This window comes from Strix aluco, chromosome 5, assembly GCF_031877795.1.
Source record: "Strix aluco isolate bStrAlu1 chromosome 5, bStrAlu1.hap1, whole genome shotgun sequence".
NCBI classification, from domain to species: Eukaryota; Metazoa; Chordata; class Aves; order Strigiformes; family Strigidae; genus Strix; species Strix aluco.
The window spans coordinates 57,903,500-57,926,599 of NC_133935.1; the positions used below are offsets into that span (position 1 = coordinate 57,903,500).

At 38.1% G+C, this 23,100-nt stretch overlaps 1 protein-coding gene across 2 annotated transcripts in view; it reads right to left on the reverse strand.

Moving 5' to 3' along the window:
- Positions 1–23,100, reverse strand: part of IMMP2L (inner mitochondrial membrane peptidase subunit 2) — a 487,361-nt gene that overhangs the window by 101,282 nt on the left and 362,979 nt on the right. For both annotated transcript variants that reach the window (XM_074827518.1, XM_074827517.1), the window contains one exon: positions 866–968. In XM_074827518.1, coding sequence (XP_074683619.1) covers positions 866–968 — 103 coding nt within the window. The remainder of the gene's footprint in view (positions 1–865; positions 969–23,100) is intronic.

The window sequence follows — 23,100 nt, forward strand, 5'->3', positions numbered from 1 at the left end:
GTGGACAAATCCAGCCTTGACAACTTGCCTGTGACAACCGGTGGCTTTTTATAATATTAGAAGAGCATCCTCTCTTAAAGATACATGTCAAAAACCTGCATTTGGAATAGGACAGAAAGGATTTGTATTTCCACAGCAGGATGCACAGTTTATGCAACTATTTCCTGCATGCTAGATTAAGTTAAAACAAGAACAGCAATCTACACAAAATGTAACAAAACCAAAACCAAACCAAAACTGGAGTGCAGAGAAAGCATTTACTGTCTTCCTGATGAACAGAGGCACATTACTACCAGTCAAGAAACACATTTTTCAGGTTACATTTTGTCTTTATTCAATATGAAAATGGCCCTATACAAAGAAAATTTAAATATTTATTTTTGGGAAAGTTCTTAAAATCTCTACCATTGTTCACAGACCAATTTAACAGTTAATGCTCACTAAGCACAGTTACTATCTCCTAATTCTTTATCCCAGCACTGGTGCAAAAGCAAGGCTGAGCTCCTGGGAGGGAGCCATTCCAAATTACATCAGCTGGCAACATGTCCTCAGGGAGCATCTGTCAGCTACAGGGAGTTGGCTCGCCCTCTGGCTACTCCTCCAGTACATCCCTCCAAATTTAAAATGTCTACCGCTTTTTCTTCCATGTGAGGGAATTAAAAGGAGTCTTTATTCTTTTTATAACAGTTAAGAGCAAATTCAATCTCCACTGACCAAGACATTTTACAAAGTCTAATAATTCTCACAAAAATAATAAAAATACAATCACAATCAATTCATACTTGCTGTGTTGCACAAATGACCCAGGAGACATGTACTGCTTTTCAGTTGCAAAGAGTAAATGATATGCAGAGAATTGACTTACCGGGCCAAAAGCATTGCTGTCAAAGCTGTGTCCATGGTGATCACCTTCCACCCAAATATGTCCATGTGGAACTTTGACATACTTCTTTTTGTATCCAATGGTTCTAAAAAGAATTGCACAAAAATGGCTAATCAGTTGAAAAGAAAAGTTTACAATGTTTTGTTCGGAAAATTCACATATTTATGGTTTTGGAACTTCACCTTGCATACCATCCAACACTTGCTTAAAAAAATCTGTGTTGAAGTCCTTTAGACTTCAAGAGTGCTACTCAAATCAAAATACGTAACGAATTTGTATGAGCTAGTTGCACTATCAGGGCCTGTTTACTATGTTGTTTTGGCAGAAATCACATCACAACAGGGAACAAGAGACTTTTCAGTTAAATATAATTAAGGGACTCTTATTTCCATCTCTGTAGTAACAATTCTTTGAACCATCAGATTTTATCTCAGGTGAATGCCAGTGGACACATGTTGCAGTCACATAAAGATATTGTATTGAGAATGTTTTTCTTCTGGGGCAGCATTAGTTACTCAGGAAAAATAGTTTGGCATATCTGAACTGGCCTCAGATTCAGAGCTTGGATTCCTGTGATGCTTATGTCCTGGGGGTTGGATTTCTTCAGCTGTAACAAGCTAAACAGGATGAACTTTGAGAGAACCTCTAAGAGAAGGCCAAGTGCTGCAAAAAAAAAAAAAAAAAAAAAAAAAAAAAAAGATATTGATGATTCAAGCAATTCTCCACAGAAATTCATACTGAAGCAGTGCCTCAGCATGACAAACTAGAAAGGAGTCCTAAAGCTGCGGTGCAGAGTATGCGAAATTCCTGTATTTAGTTCCCAAGTAGCTGTCATTTTCACAATTCCAGTCTGCCATCTATGATACACTTTTGCTTTCTTTCAGATGGAATCTGTTATTCTGAAATCATTCATGCAGAGAAGTGATTTTTATCATGCACACCGAATTATTACCATGATGAAGCATTTACAGAGGGGACTATGGATAGTGATACCTCTTATTTCATTTTGGATACCCAAGTCTGTCCATAGAAACAGACTTTTGATCTAGCTTGTTGCCTCCAGCTGCTCATCACTTTTCACTGTCTGGAAGACATGCTTCCAAAGCAGGAGGCAGAAGGAGCACACTCTAAAGAAAGTCAGCTGAAGAGAGAAAATCACCTTCACCAGGAGATTCAGCTGAACTGTGCAACAGCACTGATCACAGATGTCCACAAGTCAAAATGGCAAAACTGTTTTTGGTGAGGTTTGTTTAGCTTGGGGGGGTGTGAGGATGTTATAAGGGCAAGCTAATTAATAACCTGGAGACCATGAAATTTTAGATGAATAAGGAATCTTCAAAAGGGCATTTTATTAACTTTATTTGCCATTATTAGCCAAATAAAATTAGTAATTATTTATTTTGCAAGTCACAAAATCCAACCAGTGCTTTTTCAAACAGCTTTTTCTGGCAGCTAAAGGATGAGCATGCCAGAACTATAGTCTAATGGAAGTTCTACCTGTACTTTCATTGGAAGCTGAAAAAACAATAGCTTATTTGCAGAAAAAAAGACTCTGATTTTCATTTTTCTTTAGAACAGATTCATAGTACATAGTATTCAAGACTGAGTTACTAAACCATTCAAAACCAAAACGCACAACTGTCTTGAGCTGGTAAATATATGATTTCTTAAACACAAGGAGTAGTTCTGTAATAATTTAATTATGCTAAAAGAGCAATTTATTACTGTGCAATTCCTTTGGGGGTTTTTTTAAATAAAGATGACATACAGTCTGAACAATAAAATTATTTATGTTTTGAGATTCCATAATGTTTTGTGCCTCTGATAATTTATTTTTTAAAGTACCATATGAGACTATATTTTGCTAGAAACATGATTTAAGATATAGGTTGAGAGAAGTTGGCCATTAATTCTGTTCTCTCTGATCAGACACTCTGAAAATTATTCAATTAATATCTTCCACCAGTGATAAAGGCAAACAATAGCTCAAAAAAAATTTAATTTTCCTTCTATTCATCTTCCTGAATATAGAAGAGTAGATTGTGATAAAGTTTTGTACCTTTACAGACTTCATGCACAAGACTGAATTTCACCGAGAAGGGTGAAAGGATTTGAAAGTTAATTCTGCTGACATGTTTACCTCAAAAATGTCAGGAAAATAATTTGGCAAATGCCAGTCAGTGACTCCATCTCAGACTGGACACAATCTTCTACCCCCAAATAATCTCCTCCTTTATTATGATTAGGAAATCACTAACAGAAAGGAAAAAAAAAAAAAAAAAAAAAAAAGAAAAGAAACAGCTTTTGCAATAAGTACTTGGAAACAAAATAGAAATAATTTGATCTGCATGGATAGGTCTTGCAGAGGTTTGCAAAGACCCTGTGAAAATAGAAAGGCTTAACACAGGTGTATGGTGCATTCTTTAACTCCTAAGGCAAAAAGAAAAAGATAACAGAGTGCAGTAATTTTCACTGGTTCTTTTTATTATTTCTACAACATAGGAAAATACATATTTTGTTTTCTACTCTTGAAATAACCATCATAAACCAGAAAAATGTGCTACAATTATGCAAAAATAAGGTCTCTTACAGTGATTAAAGAGGAATTATGTATAAATTGTCATATTGAAACAAGCAGATGATTGTACACAAGAAGTTTTGACTTAGAGGAAATAGAATTAAAATTGATGATGTTAATAAATGCATTAAGGGAATAGGGGAGTAAAAAGAAATGGAAAAGAAACAGAAGCAGCAGTTCTAATTATCTACTTTAGTAGATAGGACTGATACTGCATGGTTAAATCTCTCTGTAAGGTCAGCAGATAAATGTAAAACCTTGTGCCATTTCATGTATGGGGTATATAAATCATCAGATTTTTTCCCACATCTAGGTTTAATAGAAAAAATTCAAGATATATCATAAACAATAAGTACCTGTATACCTGTGAACTAAAGAGAGGCAAGAAATTCTATTTTCCTAAGGCAATTCCTTCAAAATGTTAGTATAGTATTTGCATAGGGCAGTTATCTAGGGACTTCGTATCCACTTCAGTGATCCTCCTGCAAAAACTTCTGTGGAACACAGGTGAAATTTGAAAACAAAGTTCTACTTGAGGTTTTCACTGCATGAATTAGTAATGAACTGTGGCAATAAGCTCATGTTACAGTAAATTGGATCATCCATTACTTAATATTGTTTTTAATTTTCAAGATAATTTCATTGTTGCATTACTCCACAACAGATCAATAAACCATTCATGCAAGCAAACCAGGCTTCAGAAAGCCATATTCAGTTAATGACAGTAGGCTATATTTAATTACTGTTGCAAAGACTATGTTGACTTTTTTTAAGAACAAAAAAACCCAAACTTGTAGCTTCCTCTCCTACAAAGAGAGCACAAATTGTCTCATAACCAAAATTAGTCAGTTAGTAACACTGTTCCTCTCTCACATGAATTTTGCAGAAATTAAACACTTTAATCTCTGGCTCTCTGACTTTGTTTAAGTTTTATTTCTCTCTCTTCTTGTTATCTTCCTTTTCATTACTACTACTACTACTACTGTTATTATTATATTTTATTTTAGTTATTAAACCATTCTTATCTCAACCCATGAGTTTTACTTTTTCCTTCACGATTCTCCTCATCCCACTGTGGAGGTAGCAGGGAGGAGTGAGTGAGTGGCCGCATGGTGCTTAGTTGCCAGCTGGGGTTAAACCATGAAAACTAGCTAACTATTTTAGCTAGGCATGCTGTATGAAAACTATTACCCATCTTTTTATGGAATCCTACAATGCCAAATTACTAATACAAATTGTACAACATTTTTGAGAAGAAGTGTTGACTCGACCCTTTTTCTTAAGGATAGCTTTGCAGACAACTGCCAGCCACTTTTGAGATTTAGGACCATGTAAATGTATAATGATCAATAGTTCTGTGAGAAATTAATACGATTTAAAGTGAAAAATTACTGAAATACTTCTAGCACTCTTCAAAAATGACAACAACAAAACGTAAAATCCTCAAGCCAAATATCAATTAAAAGCACAATTAGCTCATCAGGAATTTTACAATAACTCCTTCTGAGAGGCCTTTGCTACAAAAGAAATGCATTCAATAACGTACCATATATTTTGAAAGTAATGCAAAAACCTATTTTTCTTTCTTAGCTGAGTATTCTTAGCCTCATTTCTCTGACTTTGTCTGTAATCATGACCTCTTTGTTAGATTTCACACATGAAGTATTTAATTAAATTTAGAAGACGTCTGAATGAATTCTTGGGAGAACAATTGGTGTAAGTAATAATTAACTTAGTATTTGTTAATTTCATATCCAGTTCATTAGCATGAGTTATAATTAATGAACATCTTTAAATTTCAGAAAGCCTCTAATAATAAGGACTAGTTTTTCACTATCTGTAACCTACTATCTTTGAAGTAAAAATAAATAAAGACTATTTAAGACCTCATACCCTTCCCATTTTAAAGGTTAGCTTCAGGAATAGCATAGGCAGACATTAAAATACCCAGATTTTGATACATAGTATTCAAGCATCTGTTAAAAAAACCATAATGGTGTATGCCAAAAAATATTTCAGGTTTTACCAAAGTCTTTGACAGGTTATTAAGAACCACCTATGCTACTGTTGCTCAAACTGGAGTTAAACGCTCACTGGCTTAAGAACAGAGCCTACAAGAGTTGTAGTAATTTTCTTGATCAGAATGTAATGGAATTACATTTATCTTTTCAGTCATTTTTACAGAAGTCGGTCTGAAATTCTTTTTTTTTTTCTTACATCTGAGGTACATTTTGAACCTTTGCAAAGGTTTTTTCTCCATGATTTAATAGTTAACAGATGTACTTATATCTATCCTTGGCTGAGAAATCATTTCAATCTTGACAGTCAAAAATGAGCTCTATATGGTATTCTAACCACCTGCCCACAAGTAAGAAAAATCTGCTTTTTTAGGATGTGGTACCAATGCCAAAGCAAGCAACTTGGCTCAGCTAAGTTGGATGAGGAATAATTGCCTTCAGTTTGATTTGACTTTGAGAGATCAGAAGGTCTCAGCAATCTGCACACCTTTGGGTGTCATCCGAAAACACACTGTAGATAATTTCCTCTGTTTGCACAGGAGATAATAAACAAATACAAACTCTTTTGTAAAATAGGTAGCATCTATCATACTTAAGAGCAACTTTTTCCCAACAACATAAATTGCTGTACATGGAAGTTTTCCACATACATCCATCTTCATCAAATTCCCAGAATGAAAAAAATAGTAAGATATTCAATTTCAGGTGACACCCAGATTCCAAGACATGAACCTTATTGTAATATATCATGGAAATTGTATTAGTATCACCACAGGGAATCTTCCACATGACACCAAACACCTTCCAGCCCCAAAGAAATCTCATTTTTCTCTTCCAACACACACATACAGCCATCTGTGTCTTCTTACATTAACCCTTCCCTTACATATATTATATTCCTTTGACCACAAGCTGTTACTTAAATCATCTTCTTTCAGAAGACAGGGTTATGTATGTGAAGCAATTAAACATTTTTTCTGAAGACTTTGAATGAGAGTATGTCAATAGGTTAGGGAATATTCTCCCATTGTGAGTAGCTATTAACTTTTCCCTCAGAGCTGAAATGTGTTTACCTTGATGTAGTTTACCTTGACTCTAGTAAGGCCTTTGACACCGTTTCCCATAGCATTCTGGCAAAACTGGCTGCTCGTGGCTTGGATGGGCATACGCTTTGCTGGGTAAAAAACTGTCCGGATGGCCGGGCCCAAAGAGTTGTGGTGAACGGAGTTAAATCCGGTTGGCGGCCGGTCACGAGTGGTGTCCCCCAGGGCTCAGTTTTGGGGTCACTCCTGTTTAACATCTTTATTGATGACCTAGACGAGGGGATCGAGTGCACCCTCAGTAAATTTGCAGATGACACTAAGTTGGTTGGGAGTGTTGATCTGCTCGAGGGTAGGGAGGCTCTGCAGAGAGATCTGGACAGGCTGGAGCGATGGGCTCAGGCCAACTGTAGGAGTTTCAATAAGGCCAAATGCCGGGTGCTGCACTTGGGCCACAACAACCCCCAGCAGCGCTACAGGCTTGGGGAGGAGTGGCTGGAGAGCTGCCAGTCAGAGAGGGACCTGGGGGTGTTGATTGACAGCCGGCTGAACAGGAGCCAGCAGTGTGCCCAGGTGGCCAAGAAGACCAATGGCATCCTGGCTTGTATTAGAAATAGCGTGGCCAGCGGGGACAGGGAAGTGATCCTGCCCCTGTACTCGGCACTGGTGAGGCCGCACCTCGATTACTGTGTTCAGTTTTGGGTCCCTCACTACAAAAAGGACATTGAATTACTCGAATGTGTCCAGAGAAGGGCAATGAAGCTGGTGAAGGGTCTGGAGCACATGTCGTACGAGGAGTGGCTGAGGGAACTGGGGTTGTTTAGTCTGGAGAAGAGGAGGCTGAGGGGAGACCTCATCGCCCTCTACAGCTACCTGAAAGAAGGTTTCAGAGAACTGGGGATGAGCCTCTTTAACCAAGTAATAAGCGATAGGACAAGAGGTAATGGCCTCAAGTGCTAGGTTAACGATTGGACTAGATGATCTTCAAGGTCCTTTCCAACCTAGATGTGATTCTGTGATTCTGTGTTTTCCTTAAAAGCTGCAGACCAGTCAGTGATTGAGAGGCCTGACTTTAAAATGTGCATCCAAGCTGAGAACGGAAAGTGCTGGAGGAGACCTCGTGCTTGGGATACTGCTTCTGGAGCATTATCAGATCTGATATACCGAGAAGGGAACCACAAAGAAGACACACCAGAATGACAGAAATAATAGAATCTGAAATGAGAGACTCAAATTTGGTGAGATTAGGAGTAGCCATTAAGGAGGCAGAGATTTCCTTTGCCTTGGGCAAATTTTTGACTGTCTAAACCTTGTCGGTTTCGCCTTTTGCAATGAAAAATTTTGAAATTTCAGGAAAAATGAAGACTGGTTTCCTCATTTGGAAATATGATAAAAACACAACCTTTTGCAATAAATAAGCTAATCAGTTAAAGCAAGCAAGATGCCAAACTGCAAATGGGAACTCTTTTTTTCCCAGCTAAAGCACTCCTACTAAAGTGATGCGCCAGTGCAGGTTCTTATGACTCAGCAGTGCTAAGAATATGTAGAAATATGATATTGAAAGGAGATGTTTGTAGCTCTGTTTTATTAATTAGATAATTTCTCATAAAGCAAGCATGTCATTCTAAACAAAATAAATAATTAGCCATTACTTGCTTCACCAGCTTCTTCAAAATAGCAGTTAATCACTTTCAAAACATACAGTATTTAGGAAAGTTACTGGATTTCAACTTAAATTAAAAAGCAGTCTAATCAGATACTGATATTTACATTTTTTGTCAATTACCTGCTGTGTGAAAATTAGTTAAATTTTTAAAAGCATACATCATGTATTGCATCAGAAAGCTTTTAAAATATATTTCTATTAGATGGCTATACCAAAATGCGGTTTACAAACACAGTTATATCGCTATTTTGCAGGACAGTGCAATGCAGCCAATTATAGCATAACATTTTGAAACCAGAAGAAATGTAGTCATGCAAAATTCTGTATTACTAATGGAGTTGTCCTTTATATGGGTTAATAGAAATTAGATCTTATTTTTGCTAGGGTTTTCTTTATACTACATTGGCAGAGCAATGAGAACTGTGAATATTAATTCTAAGGCCAGAAGATACTGATGTGATGACCCAGTTTGAAATATGGATAAGTACAACCCTCAGACTTTCAGGCAGTAATTCATGCAGTGATTATTGAATAATTCACTATTAATTGATATCTTAAGCATGCACCTTTAAGTGATTTTAAATTTTCCATTATTTTATGTCAAGATGTGTTTTATAAATGATACTTGCATTACAAAATATTTGATATTTTATTATGTCCTATAACTAGTACATCTTGCTAGTTTCACAGACATGTGACTAGACAAAAAGAACTTCATCTGAGTAAACATGTAAGCCTAAGTGTTCTAAAATGTTGCCATCCAAAAAGCACTCTGCTTTTATAAAAATGGGATTGAAATTAATTTTGGTTATCACATGTCAGTGATAGGGAGAAATTATTTTTAGTGCCACATTACAAACAGGTTCAGAAGTGTCCTGGTTTCGGCCAGGATAGAGTTAACTTTCCTTGGGCTGAGAGGGAGCACAGCTGGAGGGCTGTGGGCCCAGATTGGTCATTGGAGTATTCCATATCATGTGACACCATGTTCAGTATATAAAGGAGGCAGTTGCACTCTCATTTCTGCTTCCAGTTGGCACGGCGAGATCTTTTGCCCTGTCGGGATCGCTGCTGGGGGTGGGCTGCATACCGGTCACCAGGTGGTGAACAACCGCATTGTGTATTACCCATTTGGACTTCTTACTGTTACTGTTGTTTTGTTACCATCACTAAACTGTTTTTGTTCAACCTACAAATTCTCTCTTTTTTTTTGTCCTTTCCCTATTTTACCAGGGAGGGGAGAAAAAGTAAGTGACTGGCTGTGTGGTGATTGGCTACCAGTCGAGTTCAAACCACGACAAGAAGCTACTCTTCAAAGTTTAGAATAATAAATTTATCTTGGCAAAGAATTATCTCCCCCCAACAAAAGGGAAAGTTAGGAAAATATGAAAATATGTTTTGTACCTCCACTTGTATATTAATAACTTTTTTTTACGTATGACCTTATGAACCACTTATTCTCTGCAAGCTTTATTCTGACCTATCTCTTTTTTAACCTATCTATTTTATATATAAAGTTAAATATATCTGTGAAACTCACATGACCCACATCACATATGCATCAAAATAAAGTCAGGTTTCTAAAGTCATATCACTTTAACTTCTGACCCCTGACCCCATATATTCTTCCTCAGTGCACTCCTCTGATACCTTTAAAATCTGATTATTATGAACACTAGTTTTCTTAAGGCACACAAAACCACCACCCAATTAAACTACAACAAATAGATTAAACATTTTTGTCTGAATATAATCCAGCTATAGAAACAAAAAATGAATTAGAAAAGCTTTTAAACACTTTATACAATATAGTTGATAGTTTGTATAACAATATTTTTAAGTCAGCTCTATTTACATTTAATCAAGTCCAGACCCATTGGTTGTTCTGATGTTCTTCAGTGGCCTGGCTCTTGGGTACATGAGCGTCTACATGGCGTACTTTCACAACCAGATTCTCTACTCGAGCAGCAATATCTTGCCATAATTCAGAAGCCCAGACAGGTTTGCCTCTGCACTGCCAGTTGCTCCATTTCCACTGCTGTAACCACCCCCACAGCGCATTTGCCACCATCCATGTGTCAGTATAGAGATAGAGCACTGGCCACTTTTCTCACTCAGCGATATCCAAGGCCAGCTGGATGGCTTTCACCTCTGCAAACTGACTCGATTCACCTTCTTCTTCAGCAGCTTCAGCAACCTGCCGTGTGGGGTTCCATACAGCTGCTATCCACCTTCGATGTTTTCCCACAATGCAACAGGACCCGTCAGTAAACAGGGCACATCGTTTCTCATTATCCAGTAGTTTAGTATATGGTGGGGCCTCTTCAGCACGTGCTACCTCTTCCTCTGGTGCCATTCCAAAATCTTTGCCTTCTGGCCAATTTGTGATCACTTCCAATATTCCTGGATGGCTGGGGCTCCCTAATTGAGCCTGTTGTGTGATTAATGCAACCCATTTACTCCACGTGGCATCAGTTGCATGGTGTGTATAGGGGACACTCCCTTTGAACATCCAGCCCAGCACTGGCAGGCAGGGTGCCAGGAGGAGCTGTGCTTCAGTCCCAATCACCTCTGAAGCAGCTCGGTCCCCTTCATATGCTTCAATATCTCCTTTCTGGTTGGAGAATAGCGCTCTTCCAATCCTCTTTATTCCCGACTCCAAAACCCCAGGGGTCGACCCCGAGTCTCCCCTGGTGCTCTCTGCCAGAGACTCAAGGTAGGGCCATTCTTCCCGGCTGCAGTGTAGAGCACATTTGCCACAGAATCACAGAATTGTCTAGGTTGGAAAAGACCTTGAAGATCATCCAGTCCAACCATCAACCCAACATTAACAGTTCCCAACTACACCATATCCCTAAGCGCTATGTCAACCCGACTCTTAAACACCTCCAGGGATGGGGACTCCACCACCTCCCTGGGCAGCCCATTCCAATGCCTAACAACCTGTTCTGTAAAGAAATATTTCCTAATATCTAGTCTAAACCTTCCCTGGTGCAACTTGAGGCCATTCCCTCTTGTCTTATCGCTTATTACTTGGTTAAAGAGATTCATCCCCAGCTCTCTGAAACCTCCTTTCAGGTAGCTGTAGAGGGCGATGAGGTCTCCCCTCAGCCTCCTCTTCTCCAGACTAAACAACCCCAGTTCCCTCAGCCGCTCTTCGTACGACATGTGCTCCAGATCCTTCACCAGCTTCGTTGCCCTTCTTTGGACACACTCTAGTCATTCAATGTCCTTTTTGTAGTGACATCTTGTCCTGTCCGAACTAGCCCGAGGGCTACTGCATGAACTATTTCCTGTTTAATTTGATCAAAAGCTTGTTGTTGCTCCAGGCCCCATAAAAAATCATTCTTTTACCAGGTCATTTGATAGAGAGGGCTTACAATCTGACTGTAATTTGGAATGTGCAGTCTCCAGAAGCCCACAATGACTAAGAAAGCTTGCATTTCCTTTCTGTTAGTTGGTGGGGACATAGCTGTTATTTTATTAATCACCTCCATTGGAATCTGACAATGTCCATCATGCCATTTTACTCCTAAAAACTGGGTCTCTTGTGAAGGTCCCTTGACCTTACTGCACTTTATGGCAAAACCGTCTCTCAGAAGGATTTGGATTATTTTCTCCCTTTTCTCAAAAACTTCTTCTGCTGTATTACCCCATATAATGATGTCATCAATGTACTGTAAATGTTCTGGGGCTTCACCTTGTTCCAGTGCAGTCTGGATCAGTCCATGGCAAATGGTGGGGCTGTGTTTCCACCCCGGGGGCAGTCGACTCCAGGTGTATTGGACACCCCTCCAGGTAAAAGCAAACTGTAGCCTGCATTCTGCTGCCAGAGGGATGGAGAAAAATGCGTTGGCAATATCAATCGTGGCATACCACTTGGCCACCTTTGCCTCTAGTTCATATTGAAGTTCTAACATGTCTGGCATGGCAGCACTCAGCGGTGGCGTGACTTCATTCTGGCCACGATAGTCTACTGTCAATCTCCACTCTCCATTAGACTTTCGCACTGGCCATATGGGGCTGTTAAAGGGGGAGCGCATCTTGCTGATGACTTCTTGGCTCTCTAGTTGATGAATCAGTTTATGGGTAGGCATTACAGAGTCTCGATTGGTGCGATATTGCTGTTGGTGCACTGTTGTATTGGCAGCTGGCACCCGTTGTTCTTCAACCCTCAGCAATCCCACAACAGAAGGATCCTCTGATAGACCAGGTAACACAGACAGCTGTTTAATTCCTTCTGTTTCCAAGGCAGCTATACCAAAAGCCCACTGATACCCTTTTGGGTCCTTAAAACACCCTCTCCTGAGATAATCTCTGCCAAGAATACATGGAGCATCTGGGCCAGTCACAACGGGGTGTTTTTCCCCCTCTTTTTCACTTAGGTGGTGAACCTTGCGCACCAGTGTCCACTAAAGTCTTATACTGCTGGGGTCAGATGTGCCAGTGTCCTCCACCTGGCTGGAGGCAGGGCCCCTCTAATGTTGGTCATAATATCCGCTGTCAACAAATGGGTTAGTGTGGTGTGCACGTGTTTCAGTCTCATCTTGATCACTCACTTCTTGTGAATACAAATCAGAAGTTCTTCTCATGGATTGTGAGCAAAGTCAAAACGATTGCTCCTAATAGCTGAGATCCTAGTCCGTGCAGGTGGGGAGTAGGACATGTCCTCTTTAAATTGCTGGAATTCTTGAGATAATTTCTCCACAGCTGCAACAAGGGGAGAAGACAGACTTTCTTCATATTGTCAGAGTCAGCGAGCCAATTCATCCACTGTTGGTCCCACTTCATCTCTCCAGTCCATTAGTGCTAATGCACTGGCATATGATGAGGGTGTGCTCTGTACAAAATTCCGTCATGTGGGCCGGGTGCATCGGACTTCATCTGGATCTGTGGGTAGCTGTGCATTATCTGGGTCATAGTAAACTGCCTCCCGCACAGCTAGCTCCCTCAAGTATTGAATGCCTCTCTCCATAGTGGTCCACTTACTTGGATGACACAAAATCTTCCTTGAAAGGATACCTCTCCCTCACACTTGACAGGAGTCACCTCCAGAGATTTTGTGTCTTTTTTCCAATTGCTTTGTCAATGCCCCCTTCCCTAGACAGGAATCCCAGCTGCCTCACCTCCCTGCCCTGTAGTTCCACGCTACTGGCTCCACTATCCCAGCATCGGAGAAGTCAGGTAACAAGTTGCTCACCTGGATGGCAGCTGAAATCTTTTCTTATGTCTCGCAACTCACTCAGGGATAAGGATTGGGTGACTATCACTGGCTCTGCCTCCTCCTCTTGTTCTCGTGATGGGCCTGGTTTTTCATCACCCTGTACTCTGCGAGGGGATTATTCTGTGTATTTCTTCTTATGTATGGGAGCAACTGACATCATGGGTTGGTTCTCTGGTTCAGCTGAAGCGCCTGTCCTCGGGCTTGTAGTGGCTGCAGTTTCTGTTGTGGACTTTGGAATGGCTGCAATGTCTGTTGTTTTGTTACCAGATCCAGAGCCCTTCTCTTCTTTTTGAGGATACTGAACAGTGTTTAATAGCACTCAGCAGGCGTGGGCTATGCCCTAGCACGTTGCAGTGAGCTGTGCCTCTCTGGAATTACCCAGGTGATGACATACTTTTTCCAAATATTTTACTAGTTCTTCAGGATTCTGCACCTGTTCAGGAGTGAAGTTCCAATACGCCAGAGGTGCCCACTGTTCTAGGTACTTGCCCATGCTACTCCACACCCCCAGCCACTCATAATTCTCCAACCTTGGGGTAGATCTCCAGGTGATACTCTTAAATAGTTGCTAAACCCTGAACAAAACCTGAACCACATGCAGGAACACACTTAGCTCCTAGCAGTAAGATGACCATGTTATTGTCAACATTCCAAGGATATTTGAAATTCCTGAAATTCTCAAACACAGTTGTCAATAGCCCCAGGACCGATGATTGCATCATGTCATAGATCAGCATTACAGTACAGCAAAACCAAAATCTTAATCCAACTCTCACAGATGGTAAGGAACAGCATGGGAAATACATATGACAAATGAGGTGATAAAATCTTAAGGAGCCAAGCAACAAACATTATGACCCGATCTGTCATTATTTCATCACTCAGGTCCCATGTTGGGCGCCAAAATAGACTGCCATGGTTTGAACTCAGCCGGTAGCCAATCACCATGTGGCCAGTCATTTACACCACCCCCCCCCCGCCCCCCGTCCCCCAGTGAAATAGGGGAGGGACAAAAAAAAGACATTCACAGGTTGAATAAAAAAACATTTAGTAATAGTAACAAAACAACAGTAACAATAGTAAGTCCAAACAGGTAATATACAACACAGTTGCTCACCAACCTGCGACCGGTACGCAGCCCACCCCCAGCAGCAATTCCAACCACACCAAAAATCCCACCGTACCAACTGGAAAACGGAAATGAGAGAGCACTCGTCTCCTTTACATACTGAGCATGACGTCACATGATATGGAATACTCCAATGACTGATCCGGGCCCAGCCCTCTAGCTGTGCTCCTTCTCAGCCCAAGGAAATTTAACTCTATCCTGGCCGAAACCAGGACATTGTTCAACATTGTATACCATCTAAAGATATCTGCATATACTATAATTATGAGAATATAAATTTTCCTACAGAGTTTTACAAAAATCTGTCACTACTGCTTGAGATACTGAAACTACTTCATTCTTCTGCTTAGCACATTCTCTTAATCAGAAGGACCATAATTATTTTCAGGATAAATTAAAACAAAAACAAAACAGTAATTTTGTGTTGAAAAAAGAGCAACAGCTCATCTGTTTCATTCACTTCATTTAAATGTCTAACCAGCTTACTGATTCAGCAAAAAGAAAATATACAACATCTCATTTTTCACTACTACAGTCTTTCGCTTGTGAATCTGACTCCAACTGCCAACACTGTGCCCTTTCAAGTTAAGATTATGAAAATTATTCAGTTTGCTTCTTTTGATAAAAGCCCCATTAACCAAATGAGCGTATCATTTCATTACCTTCTCACATTTCTCTACTAAATTATATTGATAATTAACATGACAGGTTTTTGCTAATATCATTAACAGCTATTAACAGTATCATATTATATTATATATGAGATGGGTATCATTTGTTACATTCATTATCATTAGCTTTATAATTTTATCAAGGTAAAAACTTACTAGCTATTCTAGGTCATCTAAGTTTAATTACCAAACCCTACCATCATTGTCAAATTGCAAATTTTATATCTGTAAGAACTGGAGAATAAATAAAGACCAAAAAGGTACTGTTGTCAAAAAGATTAATTCTTGTACCCCACATCCTCTTTTTATTAATACTGAATCAACTGAGAAAATCACTAGACAAAATTTTAGCTCTAGGCACATTTGAAGGAAATTAAGACAACTGTTTTGAAGTTAACAGTTAAGATTTACAGTACTGTTAACAAGACCAAGATTTCACCTGATACATACTTAATGGTTTGAGTTTAATGACATACTGCAGCAATACTTTCCTTTTTCCCTCTGTGCTATAGAAAGTGCTGTTGAAGCACCAGATATCTATATTAACATTCAGCACAATCTATCCAGTCCTTCCAAGACTGACAACATACTTGCTTGCTGATATAAAAGGGCTTTTCAAAATATTTAAGTTATCTAGTCTGAAAAGACTAAAGAACAACTTTTCTCAGGACTTAGAAAAAGTTAAGATCCATGACTCTGTAGAGCTTATTTAATAATTAGTGAAGGTAGATTGTGCAGAGTTTTTCATGTCAGAATGGCATTTGCAACTGCTAAAAGTCTTAACACATCGCAAAGAACAATACCCCACCTGTTTTTTTGGAACCTTGTAAGATCAGCATTGTGAATAGCTGTCTCAGTTAAGATCAGATTCTTGCAGACCTGTAACTACTAAAAGAGTCTCGTAATATCTCTGCCTAGCTCCAACTGTAAGAAATGATTCCCCACCCACACACCTCTCACACAGAATCTAATTGTTATACTTTCTTCATTGCTTAGCACTAACTAAAGGTATTAAAATTTCCTAATCTGATTTAGGTAGCATACACAAAATGTGGAACCTTAATAAGTGCTTTCAAGATTTTTTTTTTTATTTATGGAAAGGGGAGAGTTGTTATTCTCTGTACAATGGAAGCCTGAAACTTTACATGTTTCCTTCTATTAATGTTTGTTAGAAAAAAAATGTAAAAGATGCCTTTTATTGCTTTTCCTTTAAAAGTGCATTTTGTTTTTTAAAGGACACTACTATAAAATGATAATTGAGAAGCTTGCAAGTAAGTCATAAAAAATACTAACTCTGTATTATTAAATAAATGTATATTTTTATGATACAAATTATGATTATGAGTTTTAAAACTCAAAAATATTTCAATTGTTTTATCCCAAACATGTAAGAAAACTTATTTAATAGTAATGAAGATGTATTCGAAATAATGATACTTTCTGCTGAGAATTAAAACTGAAATAACCAATGCAAAATCAAGGAAAAAGTTACATAGTCAGAATAGACTCTGTAAATGTAATGCAACACTGGTCATAATTTGGGAAATATGATGGAAACTAAGAACAACATGAAATTTCACATAACATTCATCACAAGCTTTCCTGAAATTTCAAAAATAGAATAAATGCAAGAAAAAAGTGGGTTCATTTTTTAAATTTTTTTCAGTAGTCTCCTGCAACAATAGCTGTTGTCATAAAAGCTTGGTTTGGCTTTAGACTTGCCTGATTTTAACCTGAAAAACTTGCTCCAAAAACTCTAAAAAGTAACATGTTTCATATGGCTTCTGTTAAAAGATATGAGCCCTTACATGTAGATCAGACTGCAGAAGTCACCTGCTTTTGAACTGGTGATGCCTTTTCAGACTGAACTTTCAATTCACAGTTTTGCAACACTGTTCATCCTTTGAGGTTTCCCATCCCTTGTATAGATACAAAGAAATTCAACTTTGGTTTATATATCTTATTTTAAAGGATATTTATATTCATGGAAAGTTAAAGTGACCTATAATACAGTCTGCAATTGCCAAGAAATATTTTTTAAAAGGAATTTCCAGGTGTGATTTTTTTTTGAGCTTTATCACTGGGTAACATAGTACAAATTACTACTCCTGAAATGCCTTGAAACATGGTGAAAGTAGCGCAAATCAATATGCAAATAAAAACCAAAATATTATAAACCAGTTGTAATACAGGCCTCTCTGAAGCAGCATTTAAATAATTCTGAAACAAACTTTCGAGAGAAAAAATATATCACTTGCAGGAGCCTTTACCATGGACACTTCTCAAAAATTGCATTTTGGTTTGTAAAATATTTCAGTTACTTTTTTCCTGACCAGCCCTACAAAATCATGTGATTGGAGAGAGGTTTCATTCTTTTTTTTTTTTTACTGGGAAACATCCAGATTACTTGTATAAAATATGAAATATTCAGCATCTTCTCCATCACAGCTATATTAACTGAATTTTAAAAAAAGAATCCTGAACTGCATGTTACAAGAAAGTCTAAGTAACCAGGGATGGGTTACTGCCTGTCCATAATAATCATGAGCTGAAAATGTGTAACTGTTGCTGGACTAAAGATTATAAAGCAGTGCACTTAGTTGTCATCCATCCTGTCTTCAGCTCACCATGTTATCTGACATGGATGCCTGTGTCCCTGCTGACACTTGACAGTGCCTCAGGTTCTCACTGAAAATGCCCACAGAGCACATGGCAGACTGACCTTGATTGCCTGGATATCTTACCTGACCTTGGGTAGGGAGCCTCCAAACCTCCAAGAGGGATCCCACTATCACACGTCAATAAGCCAAAATTAGATAATAACAACTATCTGGGTCCTAGTATGCCTACCTTGCTCACAGTGCATGCAGATGTGTACCTGAGTCCACCTGGGTATCCATGAGATTTTCTTTCCCTATTGTCCCCAAAACTCACTGCAGTGTCACACCCCAGGTAATTTTGGTGTAGAATAAAAAAACTATGACAAATTGAAGCTTTGAAGGATTCATGTATTCAAGAATTATCCAAGCTGCATTCAAAGTGCATCTATTCAAGACATTTTGTTCAAAAGTTCAAGTAAGGTAAGGTGGATAAAACAGAAGTTTTGCTTGAAATGAAAGCCGGTCAATTTATTTGTGCCTGAAACACACTGCTCCAAAGAGACCCTAAAATAATTTCAAGTAGTGGATATAAACTGCTGAACAAAAAGACTGAAATAATACCAGTAACTGTAGTTTTCAAATTTTAAAAAGAGGTATATCTAAGCATTTTTTATGACTAAAGTCACAGGTGCCTAATTCCATGATTTCTTCACAATTCTAATTAAACTCATTAAATAAATGATGTTGGTGCCCTCATGCCTGACAGTTAGTACAAGCAAATAATATAGAGATCACAGTACACAACAGCTGTTTTTAATTTTTAGCCAACTGTCTAAACATTAATGTAAGATTCAGGTGCTTCCTCCTATTTTTATCTTAGCTGAAACAGGAAGATGAGAGACAAAAAAGTCTTTTTCATATTTCAGGATATTATAACTTAAATACAGGTGTGTGCATGAACATCTGAACATATACGTTTTTATTCAGAGGGCTAGCATAGCCACTTTGAGCAATCTATGTGCTGGATAATTCTTCTAATATTTCTGTTCACTGAGGAAAATTCTTGTCTTGCACTACAATCCTGTAAAGCAGTCATCAAGTGAGTAATCAGCCAGAACGACTGGAGATTTCTGTGCCTTACTGCAATGGTATGATTACTTTAAGGGGAAAAAAAAAAAATGATAAGCATGAATGAAACAAATATTCAAGTATTTTTATTCTTAAAGGAGACATTTTCTAGGACATTTCTACAAAAGAATTATTATTACTGAAATAAACAATTACAGTTTGAAGTAAGCACCATGTAAACTCTTTTCCTGATATTAGATTCATATCTAAACAGACATACTAATATTTCTTGGTGTTTAAGATAGCATTACAGCATATCATTAATCTTTTATGAAGAGTATAAGAAATGCCTTATTTCTGGGTCTGAGCAGCAGTCCATGCTGCCCTATAGTCTGTCTCCAAACAATTGCAAAAGCAGACAGTGCCCAGGAAAAGCATGTTAGCCTGGCTACTCTCCATGAGCATTGAGATTTACTGTATCAGAGATGTTTGATTGTACATCATTGTCTACTTCTTTTAATATCCATTTATTGATCTGTTATCCATTAATTTTCTAACCCATTTTTGACCCTGCTAATACCTGCCTCCACAGTCTCCTGGGGCAACAAATTCCAGAAGTTCACTATCTGCTGTGTAAAGAAGTACTTGCTTCTGTCTGTTATAGACCAGTCTCCCACCAGTCTCATCAAGTGCCCTAGCTTCTGTATTCTGTGATTTGGTGAACAATTCAGCTCATGCACTGCCTTCACAGTTTTGTAAACCTTAGGTATTTCTCTCCCCTCAGCCTCTGCAAACTGAAGGTTTCTTGTGTTTTCAGTTGCCAATGTCAGTCAACTGCTCTATCAACACTGTTTTTGTTGTTTTTCTCTTTAACCTCTCTCTATGTCCATCTTTAAAATCATGTCTCAAGAAGCAAGGATTGACAGTATCCTTCAGGGGTTTTATATTCCTAGCCTGTTAAGGCAGACCTATATTTCCTGAATATTTTGTTAGTTTTTCAGCTTTGGTATTACAATTTAGATCAACAGTGGAAACCTAATAAACAGAAATGCTTAATTTAGGAAGTGTCTAACACTTTTCTGAGCAGCCTACTATTTGCCACATGCACCTGTCTTTAAACATTTTTTGCTGAAAGAGCTCAATTACAGAGTCCAGTATTGGACAATAGTAAGGAAGTGCTTCATGGAGCCTAAAAAGATTTAGAAAGCTGATCTTTGCTCTTAGGAACAGATGTTAATAATAGCTTCTTTTTTTCTCACAACAGTGGAATTTCATATTGCTTTGTCAAAAAGAAAACCCTGCAAAGCAGTAAAAATTTCAGACCAAAGATCCTCAGAGAAATAATCTGAATCACATACAAAAGGCAAGGGCATTGTCCTCATTAATACTTTCACAGCATTTGGTAACCTCACAGCACTGAGGCAATTGATGTCTCATTAAACTGGTATACTTCTCCCATTCTCCTTCTCCCCAAGTATGTTTTTCTATTTAATGTTACTAAACTCAGAAAATGTTCATTCAGTATTTATTCTTGAAAAGCCTTCAGTATTATTCTTTGACCATTTTAAATATCAACAGAAAACCTGATCCTGTGTCTGGTCGTAGCAGCAACTTCCTTGTATGTTAGCAGGAACACAAGTATGCTGAACACTTTACTGAGTCTTGTATCATTAAGAAATACTTGGCAAGTAGGGGAATTTTAGTATTTCTTTTTTGAGCCACAAAGTGTTACACGGGAAGTATTTCTGATTTTGCTTTACATAATCTTGCAATGTGAGAGTAGGAAAAAATAGATATATTTTTGTATAACAATGGAGAATCCCAGCATGCTGGTATTTCTGGAAAGAAAAGTGCTATCAACATGATCAGATCATTCTAAAGAAGTGAGAGTACAGTGACAGGAAGCCACAGAAAAGACTTCTAATCATAATAGCCTGAGACAAAAACAAAACTCCAAATTCTTATTTATAAACAACAAAAAAGAAAAAAAAAAACAATCAGAATCAAAAGTGTTTCTACTTATGATGGCCAGAAGAAATGTATAATTTAGGATCAAAACACAACAAAGTGTATATTCCCAAACATATTTTAAAATTATGGATAATCAGCCTCTGCCTGCTTTAGTAAAGTGTAAACAGTCGACCATAACAAAAAGCTGAATTTGAGGTATATGAAAGAAGAAAAAAGATCAACATGGAATATACCACTCCTTGAACATTACTTTGAACATTGACAATATCTTTTGTCAATACACATTTTAAAATTGAAATTTTGTAGGCATCATGCAAAGTGGAAGGATCAAGAATAAGACTTCCAGTCTAATGACTTGTAGAATTAATCTATGTAAAAATCACAAATTTCAGTTTTAGATTATTAATATCATATACCATACATTGGTGGCTCAACCCAGTGGAAAATGTTTTCACATCCCCACAGAAAGTCTACTATTTCAATGGCCTTTACATTTGCATAAGGATGAAAGAGATGTCTTTCACCACTCTGAGAAAGAAGAACGTTCACCATGAATAAAATTCATAATTAAAATTTCACCAAAACCAATCTATATTTTTAACAGTAAATTATGTAGAAACTCTTCATTTTCTGATTTAAAAAAAAAATAAATAAATTCAAAAATAGCCTGAGTACCCCCAGTGATTTCAGAGGGGGAAAAAAATGGAGACCCATTCAGTCTGAATAGTCTGCACTTCAGATGGATCTTTTGTTGAATAAAAGAATTGTCTGGGACAAGAAAAAATATTCTCCCCTGATAGGTTTTTAGGATCATTCAGGGAGACACTCTGAACCCCTTATTTCGGGCTAGCACTGTGCCAGTCAACCACAATCGAGTAGAAAAAAGCGACATTACAAAAAGGACTCTCATGACCTGAACTAGTTTTTGGGTTCAGAGAAAATGTGCATCAGCCACAAACACTTACTGGTTAAAGGTGACAGACAAGAATAAACATATTAGCTATAAAGAGGGATGGCTAAAACTAGTACCAATAAAGCAGGGAGTTCAGTAAGTCGCAGCTGCCCATTATACTATGGTACATATTTCCCCTGGCACTTTTCTTGGAAAGCATTTGAAAAGACCTTGATGTGAAATGGGAAAATCACTTGGAAGTTTGGGTTACTCATTCATTTTGTTCCATATGCAGTAAGAATGATAAGATCTGTTCACTTTACAAAGTGGTCCTAAGCAAAATGATGGTCCTCATATGCTTGTCATTTTGTTCTGGAAATATAATTAACTATAATATAACTTCTGCGTAGAAGACTTTACTATCCATATAGAGAAACTGGCGAAAGGTAGGGAAGAATGAGCACTATTATATACTTTTAATAGACTGATCTGAAATGAAGAATGGTTTGTGCAAGGATGTTCAACAAAACTCAGATTTCCTAAGTGTCAGAGAAGACCATATCTTCCTTATTTGACCACTTGTATGGCTTTATTTATAAAGATAGTTTTTAACTGTAATTTTTCTCTTGAGTTTTTCCATCAGTAGCTGTTACTATAATACATTAAGAGAAAATAATTTGTATATGCTGTTCTAATAACTTAGCTGTAAAATACTCAGTCCCATCTGTTCCCATTTGTTCTTCGACACTGGAAAAAATCATTTTTGTCAGAACCAGGGGCAATGTACCACAGACAGAAAAACAGAAATTCTAATGTTAACATATTTCCACAGGCTTCTTTCTTCAAGGCCACAAATGAGTTGGATTTGCAGGGGGTTCTCTCACAGGAAAGAAGGTACATCACAACAGAACAGAAGGTAGGAGAATAATAATGTGGTTTTGGTGCCACACACACCAAGCCAGTCACAAGTATCAGCAGCCAGAGTTTCTATCTCAGATTCTGGCCCTTGCTCTCCTCTTCATTGTCCAGAGAGAGATACATTATGGCCACTGGGAACGTATCTGTGCGAAGGAGAAAGTACTGGCATATAGGAGAGGAGCAATCAAGTGTCTGCATATGCTGCTGGACAGTAGGGCTGTAATGGGAAGACTCCTATTCCAGTTGCCATTTAAAAAGCACATACCTCTACTTCCCAACAGTGCAAGGGGAGCCAAGGAAGCCAGCCTTCCCTGCCTTTCTTTCAGAAAGTTGTGATCCAGCACAACTCCCCATCAGTTATAATCTGTCACTTCCCCTGAGCATTAAGACTGTAATTAATTCCTCATGCCTAGCTATGCAGGGAAGTGGCACTGTATGATCCCCA